The 9102-nt window shown below is 44.1% G+C and overlaps 2 protein-coding genes across 3 annotated transcripts; one reads left to right on the top strand and one right to left on the bottom strand.

The window, feature by feature from the left end:
• Nucleotides 1-206: 206 nt before the first annotated feature.
• On the top strand, nucleotides 207-4422 carry LOC6725201 (N-acylneuraminate-9-phosphatase). Its single transcript, XM_002106188.4, has 3 exons — nucleotides 207-824; nucleotides 2556-3041; nucleotides 3099-4422. Exons 1-3 carry the CDS (start codon nucleotides 675-677, stop codon nucleotides 3519-3521), a joined length of 1059 nt encoding a protein of 352 aa, XP_002106224.1. The 5' UTR covers nucleotides 207-674; the 3' UTR covers nucleotides 3522-4422.
• Nucleotides 4423-4617: 195 nt separating this feature from the next.
• LOC6725202 (MAP kinase-activated protein kinase 2) lies at nucleotides 4618-8886 on the bottom strand. 2 transcript variants are annotated; one of them, XM_016172937.3, is made up of 4 exons: nucleotides 8734-8886; nucleotides 6824-7404; nucleotides 5877-6292; nucleotides 4618-5529 (listed from the first exon to the last, which is right to left on the bottom strand). In XM_016172937.3, the coding sequence occupies exons 2-4, from the start codon at nucleotides 7380-7382 to the stop codon at nucleotides 5425-5427; spliced, it is 1080 nt and encodes a 359-aa protein (XP_016038229.1). In that variant the 5' UTR covers nucleotides 7383-7404; nucleotides 8734-8886; the 3' UTR covers nucleotides 4618-5424. The 2 variants fall into 2 exon arrangements, with proteins under 2 accessions (XP_016038229.1, XP_039153476.1); XM_039297542.2 differs by having other exon boundaries at nucleotides 6824-7400; nucleotides 8734-8866.
• Nucleotides 8887-9102: the final 216 nt, after the last annotated feature.

Genomic DNA, 9102 nt, shown 5'->3' on the forward strand with positions numbered 1-9102 from the left:
AAAGCATATGTGCTGTGCAGTAGTTGTCCAGAAAAGCAAAACTTAGATGTCTAACCAGTTATTGAAATAAACGTATTTAAGAGCACGTTAAGATTGTGTTGATAGAAAATCCTAAAGAATAGCAATAGCTTATCAAGCTTTAGAAGTCAATTAACGCCACCGCCTGGTAACAGTGTTCGCATGCACAGACTTTTGGCCGCCACTGTTTTCCCATGCGCGCTCGCACTTTCTTTCGGTTTTTCATTCGCTGCTCCGCTCTCACTCAGTCAACAAGCACTCACACACACGCGCTCACCTGTTCCACCGCCCCGCTACCCCGTCTCTCGACCTTACTGCGACCGCTCCCGTTCCGTTTCGTTTTTTTTTGTCGCTGCCATTCAGTTGCCGTTTTAACTTCGCCGCGCGAGAAGCGGAAACTTTTGCCAGTCCGCTCGAGGAAAATAGGAAAATACTGCAGTGTTGCTGCAGTCGTGCAGCTCGTACATTTCGTTTCGTTTCGTTTGGCGCCAATTTCGAAGCGCAAATCCGCTGGCGGATTGAATTGCACCAAAGTTGATCTTGGATCTCCACGTTTGCATCCATCCATCTAACCAAGCAACCGGCTACCACCCCTCGACCCCCGACAGTGACCCCTCGCCCCTCCCTCCATCCCTTCCTCCGCTCGACGACTTCCCATGGCAGCTAGCAAATTCCATTGCGGCAAGCAATTGACAGCCACACATTCACATTTCGATGCGACATGTGCGAAAATCAGGGCCTTTTACTTTGACCTGGACAACACGTTGATTCCCACCAGAGCCGGCGATTCCAAGGCGATCAGAAAGGTGAGCTATGTTAACCAAGCCAAGGCGGACAGCCTCACTCCCCCCTCTGGCAATCACCAATCCGTTGGCGTTTCTTCCGTTTCTTTTCCATGCAGTGTGTGGATTGTCGGGGAAGGGGAGAGGTGAAAGTGCGCAGCAGGCGAGCGACCCAGCTAGAAAATTTTCCACTGCAGCCCGCCCGTTGTTACGTAGTCGAAAAAACCCGGACGCTCGGCAGATAGCACGCGCCCGAAATTTCGATTGTTTATTTGCGTTCCGTACCGATTGATTTCCTTTCCCTTCCTTTCAATCCCCCAGCCCACAAAAAAAAAAAAACAAAAAGAAAAACTCTGAGTGCACTCGACAAGGTCTTAACTTAAATATAACCACGGGTATAATGCACTCTAGAAGGCTGTCACAGCGATAAAACCCACAAATAAATAGGCATTACGTTGGAAATTAGGAATCATTGGTTTTTGAAATGTTAAAAGGCACTTTACCGGATCTTATCGATAAAACGATTGCCAAAAGGTCGGAAATCGAGGAACTTGTGCTTAACAAAAATTGAAAGAAACGTCATACCATGTATGTATTGTATATAATGTATTTACAAACTTTGGAAACACGCGTCTGTGTATTGTTAATATATCGAAACAATGGTTTCTTTTGAAATATAACCTTCTGATGATTATAAAGTGAATGGCACACAAAGAAGCTAAAGGTTAATTGATGATAATAGGTACTTGTTTGAACATTCAGAGGTCATTGACTTCATTTATTGCAATGATTGAGTCTATTTGCTATCTTAAAAGGTTAAAGTTTTTAGCGATTTCCCTTCAAGAGAGAAAGGTACAAATAGGTATTCTTGAAAATGTGTTTCATGTCACGTACATTTAGTTAATTTTGCATTCCATATTATATCGTTATCTTTTAAGCTGCGCCAATTTAGATAGTTAACTTCATTATCACGTTCACGTTTCAATACGCTCAATGTTTAAAGACCCCAAATAAAACGGTTTCTTTATTCAGTTGCTTTCAATTGTTAGCCGGCGGAGCCACGCCCATTTATATTTTGGAACTCATGAAGTCATGAGTTTTTGTGACAAATCGCAATGATTTCAACTCGAATTCTTAGTATTGAAATGACTTATTCGAGCTTAGCTTCCTGATTTGAGTACGATTTATTAAATAATAGATGCGGATGGTTGGGCCGGAAAATAGATAGCGAGTGGAAATTTCCAAGCTATCATTGTGATCATAACATATAGTATATGCACATATTACTCATGCGGCATGTGTACGCGGCGGCGGCAATTGCAGTTTGATGTTCAATCCCCTGATAGTACGGCGATGCTATAACGATTTCGGCATTAGGTTCGATTAATCAATTGGCTTCGATTCGATCGAATTGGATTGGACAATCTGACGCTCAATTGAGAACTTTATGGACGTAATAGTTTTGATTTACGTTCTATCGCGTTTCGCAAAAGATTGTGCACATATGTAGGTTGCTAATTGCTTCTATTAATCTTAACTCCACTTTCAGGTTGTTCACTTCTTACAGCGTGAAAGTTCTTAACTTATCTTGTCTTTAATTCGTCATAGTGTATTTATAGTTTTATCGCGGTTAAGGTTTTTTGCGGCACTATCATATCTACGCAACGTTTAGATTAACCGCCTTTTTTATATTTTTGAATTTATGTAACGCAATAATAATGCGAATTGCCACCCATTTTTCCATTTCGCACACAGCTCGCTGATGTTCTGGAGACCCAATACCAGTTCAGCAAAGATGACGCCACACAGGCCACCCAAAACTTTCTAAAGGCCTTCCGTCGCTGTCCCGATAACTCGCAAACATCGCTGGACTCGTGGCGCACTCACCTGTGGCGCGAATCCCTTCCAGCGCGCCACAAGCACCTGGCGGAGCAGATCTATCCCAAGTGGCTGAAGCTGCGGTATCGCTACCTGGCCGTTCCCGCGGACTATGTCCAGCTGCTGCTGCGTATGCGCCAGGCGGGCTATGCCCTGGCCCTTATCACCAACGGACCATCGAACGCTCAGTGGGAGAAGGTAGCTGAGCTCAATGTGCGCGGCTACTTCGACTGCGTGCTAGTCTCATCGGATCTGCCATGGGAGAAACCGCATCCGGAGATCTTCTACGCCGCCTGCAACTTTCTCAATGTCAAGCCGCAGGAGTGCGTCATGATCGGGGACAAACTGGAGACCGACATCAAGGTGAGTGGGAGCTACTCACAAATGTGCTCACTGGCAACTGATCTATCTCGCTTTTAGGGCGGTCACTTGGCCCAGCTGGGCCTCATCTTTTGGACGCCACTGAGCAATAGCAGCGCGGCGGCACAATCGCTGGAGGATGTGGAGTACAAGCCGCACGTCAAGCTGGGCAGCCTGCTGGAGATGTACAAGTACTTCCCGCGCCTCAACGCAGTCGCTCTGCCCGAGATGCCGTCGGCCTCCAGAAGACGTGGCAGCCACATGAGTACCAGTGGCCAGGGCTCCGGCAGCGGAAGCAGCTCCAGCGCCATTTGTGTGCCGGGTGCTGGCCATGGATACCATCACCAACAGCAGCACCACCACCAGCAGCAGCAGCAGCATCATCATCATCAGAGGCAGTGGCTTTATCGACGAGGCGTTTCACTGCCCGCCATGGATTGCTCCAATAGCGAGGCGGAGAACAGCTGCGACAGTTTTCTGTAGGCAGTGCGAAGGATGTTGAGTATCGAATGGATCGATACGAATGGAGAGATTGTTGAAAAATGTACCTTCAGTTTACAAAACTATAGCTAAAGAGGATTGAGGATTGATGATCGCAGAACGGGATTAATATTCACGGATGGATCACGGAGAAGGACAGCCAGGAGAATTGGAAACGAATGCAGGAATTTAAAGTTCAACTATTAGCGGGAGGAGCCCGAAAGCACGGTGAATCTCGATATCTGCCATTAAACTTAAATTAAGGCTAGCAAACAGCATCGGAGCACACAAACTACTAAGGCCAACAAGTACATGGAACAAAAGAAAACCAATATGAATATGAAATCAGAGGACAGGAAGCAAAGCAAAGCAAAACAACCAAATGTATTTTTCTAAGCGAATTTTCTGTCACATATTTTGTAAATTGATATAACACGCAACTGAAAGTACGTCAAGGTAAACGTAAAACAATAAAACAAAATGTAAGAAACCCGTAAAAGCGATACAGTAAAGCAGATAGAAACCACAACACGAACCTCTGATCAGAAAAAAAAACACAAGAAACACAAAAGAAACGACACGAATAACCGAATCACAAGTACAAGTACGTGAATGTTAACTATTGTCTTAGTCGTAGCCTTTAGTCGGTTATTGTAATCGCGGCCTCTCGCAGCTGTTGGCCCACCACACTGTTGGCAAATTGTTATTTGCAACCTGCACCAAAACCAACACCACCACCTCCTCCTCTTACCCATTTCCCCACCCCCACCCATTCCCGCCCACAAGCCCCAGGTTGTTCAGCACCCCATGCGAAAAGCATCGTTGATGATTATTGATGGCTCATATGCCGGAGCACTGTTGTTGATCATGGAAATGGAAAATAAATGACACTACAAAACCAAAATCCAGCTGAGTTTTTGTTTTCACACCAGATGTGGTGCCCTCTGACCTGGTATTATATAGTGGGTCAAGCTCAAGTCAAGTTTTCCCAGAAGATGCAACCACCACCACTTGTTGTTTTCTCCCTCTAAAGCGTGTGCACTTATCCACTTAGCGTTGAAATGAAAGCAACTTCTTTTGTGTTTTAATCATAGTAAAATAAGCTTGATTTTTGTTTATTTATTTGGGGGATGATCTTGTTGTTTATGTACTACAAATACGCTATACGGTAAAATGGTATATCGCTTGCAGAATCAGCAAATAAAGATTATAACCAACACTGAATCTTGCGCAGATTAATGCTAACGTCAACTGGCTGTTTAATTGTTTCTCCACACATATGCCATACATACATACATATATATACACACACGGTTATACATATACATATATATAATTATAATCAAAGTCACGTACACGTAAAAAAAGGTTCGGTTACAAAATGACACGTTTTTGGAAAATAAAATTAAAAAAAAAAGAGTCGAAAAACGAAACACTTTCACGCGATACCGAGGCATTTTGAATATTCGGCTGGGCTGGCTAGCTAGGCTTGCACTTGGCTTTACTTAAGTTCGTTATTTACGCATTACGCTTTATAGTTTCTTTTACAAAAGAGCACTTTTCAGACTACAAAATACCCAAAGAACCCTTGACTGGAAATGGATTATACATTACATACTCGTAGATAGATAATGGACAAAATGAATAAGAAAACGTAACGTAACATAACATGGAGTAGTTGTTTTGCAGATGTTGCTGTCATCGTAGTACAGTAGTTAATAGCAGGTCTTGCCGCCGTCGTAGTATAGTAGTATTTATCGTTCTTGTAAAGCATTGTACAACATTGTTATCCGCTTAAGTGTTAATCCGATGGTTCGCCCATCCTACGTCCTACGCCCATCTCTCCTCGACTCATCTCATCTCACTCCCGGATTGGCCGTGTTAGTCGCTCTGGCTTCCTCGTCGTCTAGTTGCGCGTCGCATTGGCCACGTATACCTCCATCTCCTCGATCTTTTTCCTGCGCTTCGTCAGCAGCGGGTTGTTCGACTTGTCCAGCGCCTTGATTTGCATCTGCAGAAAAGAAAATTCCAATTAAGAAAAGACCTTCTTCCAAGTTTTGAACTAATCAAAGCATTTCAGGCGCATTAACCTCCTGTTAGTTCTTATAATTAGTGACTTTCCAGTTCACGACTAGAACAAAAAGAGGGCTAGGAAGCAGGCTACTTGCTAATTGCTTAAGCATACTAAAATTGAAATTTATTTTCCCATTGTATAAACAAATGGACCGCAAAGATACTGTACACAGTATATGGTGAAAAGCAAATGAGTAATGATTATGTAATGGAATGGAAAACTTTGGACTCGCATTGATATTTATCCTTGTTGCACTTGTCATGTTACCCATGCGGCTGACCCACCTGATCGTAGTCCACGCGCATGGTGGCCAGCGAGCGTGTCATCTCCTCCTGCACCTCCGGCCAGGTTTCCTCGGCCTCCTTCAGCATGCGACCCGTGCAGAGCGGTGTTTGTGGAACGGCATTGTACTGGGCAATCCACTTGTTGCGAATGACATCCTGGATACACAGACGCTTGCTGGGGTCCACATTCAGCATGCCCTTGATCAGATCCTTTGCCGCCGGGCTCACATTCGTCCACTCCGGATCGGGGAAGTCATACTGGCCGGTGCGAATGCGCTTTTTCATGCCGGGCGATATGGCCAGACCGTGGTTGCTATAGAACGGCGGGAATCCGCACATAATGATGTACATCACCACGCCCAGCGACCAGATGTCGCAGCTCTTGTCGTACTTCTGTGGGCCTAAGACCTCAGGAGCTGCAAAAGAAAAAAGACGTCATTAAAATGGGAACTATCCAGAAGAAACCCATTATTTATTCAAAAGGGAAAATGTACTAACTTTAAGGAATAGGTAAACTGTATTTACCCAATGAGAACTGAATTCTAATTGTTAAAACCTTAATATGAATCCCCCGATATGTTCGCAACCTTTCTTTCCGTTCGATTGCAAATCGAGTCGGTTGCACTTTGCAAACTCTCGAACGAGATTGAGAACAAGGCTGAATTGAATTACAGAAGTTATAGAGAAAGTTCGCTCAGTAGATTATGTAAGGGGGGATGGTGCAAGCATAAAAAACTCTAGTTAGCTACCTAAAAACTCATTTTACTATCAGCAAGTGCCCGGCATGCGGCTTCCGGGCTAAAAAAAAAAAAACCCCTGCCATAATTCCGAGTGGGTAAACAGCGGATTTTAACAATTATAGAGCAATTTTTCGTGCCCAATGTGGCAATTGACATGTTCATCCACTAGCAACTGATGATGATTATTCCTCCGAAAGGAACACTTACCCACGTAATAGGGAGTGTAGCAGGGCGTCTGCAGCGTGTCATTGGTGAATGTCTCCTTGGCGAAGCCAAAGTCCGTCAGTTTAAGGACCGCATTCGGCTGAGAGGTGGTGTACAGCAAGTTCTCCGGCTTGAGATCGCGATGCGCAATGTCACGACTGTGCAGATAGTCAACTGCCACGCAGATCTCGTGCATTATCTGGGCCGCCTCCCGCTCTGTGAAGGCGCCATCGGCCTTGTCCTGAATTCTCTGGAAGAGCTCGCCGCCCTCCATGCACTCCATGACCACCAAGAGGCACTTCCTGCCGCTATAGGTGTTCTCGTACACATCGATGATGTTCACAATGTGCCGGCATCCGCTGACCCGCCAATGCAGGTCCACCTCGCGACGCGCCTTCTCATTGTCCAGCAGCACCTTGAGGGCATAGTTCTGTTTGGTGCGGCGGTGGGTGCATTGCACCACCTTCCCGTTGATCCCGAGGCCCAGAACCGTGTCCGAGATCTCGTAGTCGTCCACCAGTGGGGTGGTCTTCGGTTGCCGTTGGTTCTGCAGCGAAAGCATTCTGGAATCGGCTGATCTCTAACTGAAAAAGAGATATATATGGTCAATGGAGTTCGGTAATGAGTGGTCTTAATCATATAAGTAATCTAGTCAGATATATGATACCAAACTAACATCGTTTTTGTGCAATTAAACAAGGCCTTTACTTGATTTAATTGTTGCGAGACGCTTCTTTCATTATGATCGTGAATGGAAAGCCAATTTTGGTTAACAATTTATGGGCAACTTATTTGCTTAACGATTTCGGCGTCATTGAGGGTCGGGCCAAAATATAAAAAGTAGCCGCTTGAGGAACAATAAATTTTATTTAATTATTATCTTTAACTATTATCTTGAACTATTGTCGTCGTAAATGTAAGGTTCAGTTAAGCTGGGTGCATAGCAGTTGGGTTTTTTAATTATTGACAATTTAGTTTGCCGTGGGAATTGTAAGGGGATTCCTTATTCTTTTCTTTTTTTGTTGGTATAATTGATCGGTTGGATCTAGAAATATAGTAAAGATCTTTAAGGAGGGTATATTGCTTTCTTGGCGTCTACGAAACGAGAATAGGAATTGCTACATACATTCAGTTCTCCAGCCTTATAGATATACAGAATATGGAGATCCGAGAACCTCGAAGAGCTGCGATCTCGGCTCGATTCAAATTGCATGCAAATGAACTTACAGAAAGGCAGAAAAAAAAATATACAAAAAAATAATCTGGGGGCGGAGGAAGTTGGGTGGGGTGGCTGGTTAAGCCCACAGTCGCTGCATATTTTCGTGTTTTCTTTCTTTTTCTGTTTTTCCGGGAAAAAAACGTTATACAATGTTTTTCTTTCTTTTTTTTATAACGGGGAAAACAGGAAAACGGTGGTAATTGCATATGTTGGACGCGTTATCGGTAATCGCTAATATCGATACACGGCTGTATGCTGAGTGCATTTGTGTGCGTGCCGCCGCACTGCTGATGAAATAGATGGTACATTCGGTTTTTGTTAATTTCGTGCACATTACGCAGTGGCGGAGAATAGAACTACTCTTCTTTAGACTTCTTCAAAATTGGTTAATTAACGAGTATTTTACTGCCCACACACACAGCACGCACACCGAGAAGCCCGCATGCACACACAGACACACACTAGCCATACAAATGCAAACAATGCGTCATGTTCTCCCACTGTTTAACTAGTATTTCCTAGATTTCTGGTTTTCACTGTACACGCCAGTACGTTTTTTTTATCTTGTTATCGCTTTTCGATCGTTTTCAGGTGGCCCAGTTTTTTTCTGGCCACGCGCAGCGATTTTATCTTATCCGCTTGTCTTTCTCGCCCGGATATATATCCCGCATTATCACCTGCTGATCGTATTTACCTTTCGGATATTTATTTTAGCGTGCTATGTAACGGAACGAAAAAAAGAACAACACGACCAGGGAATTTATTTGTAAATGCTTCGCGGTGTGACCAGGCGACACTGAATGGGAAAAGCTGTAAATCAAGTGCAATGCACCAGTCCAGGTATGCCAGTCAATCGATTAGCGGGTTATCGGCTTGTACGATAGCTAAACATCGATTGGATTGATCGAATACAGGATAACGGTATGTTTTTGTATTCGATCTAACTGAAATTGCGTTTTCCAATAAGATTTCGCATTAATCGATTCGTGTTAAGAAATAAAGTGTTATTTGTGGAACAGTTATGTCTGAAATGCTTACGTTACAATTGCCACTGCGAGACGTA

Source organism: Drosophila simulans, chromosome X (genome assembly GCF_016746395.2).
Source record: "Drosophila simulans strain w501 chromosome X, Prin_Dsim_3.1, whole genome shotgun sequence".
NCBI classification, from domain to species: domain Eukaryota; kingdom Metazoa; phylum Arthropoda; class Insecta; order Diptera; family Drosophilidae; genus Drosophila; species Drosophila simulans.

Excerpts from the sequence above, each read along its gene's own strand:
- LOC6725201 (XM_002106188.4), top strand. The coding sequence starts at position 675 with ATGGCAGCTAGCAAATTCCATTGCGGCAAGCAATTGACAGCCACACAT. Across the intron at positions 825-2,555 it reads ATTCCAAGGCGATCAGAAAG|CTCGCTGATGTTCTGGAGAC; the intron begins GTGAGCTATGTT and ends TTTCGCACACAG. Across the intron at positions 3,042-3,098 it reads AACTGGAGACCGACATCAAG|GGCGGTCACTTGGCCCAGCT; the intron begins GTGAGTGGGAGC and ends TCTCGCTTTTAG.
- LOC6725202 (XM_016172937.3), bottom strand. The coding sequence starts at position 7,382 with ATGCTTTCGCTGCAGAACCAACGGCAACCGAAGACCACCCCACTGGTG. Across the intron at positions 6,293-6,823 it reads CTACACTCCCTATTACGTGG|CTCCTGAGGTCTTAGGCCCA; the intron begins GTAAGTGTTCCT and ends TTTCTTTTGCAG. Across the intron at positions 5,530-5,876 it reads TGCGCGTGGACTACGATCAG|ATGCAAATCAAGGCGCTGGA; the intron begins GTGGGTCAGCCG and ends TCTTTTCTGCAG.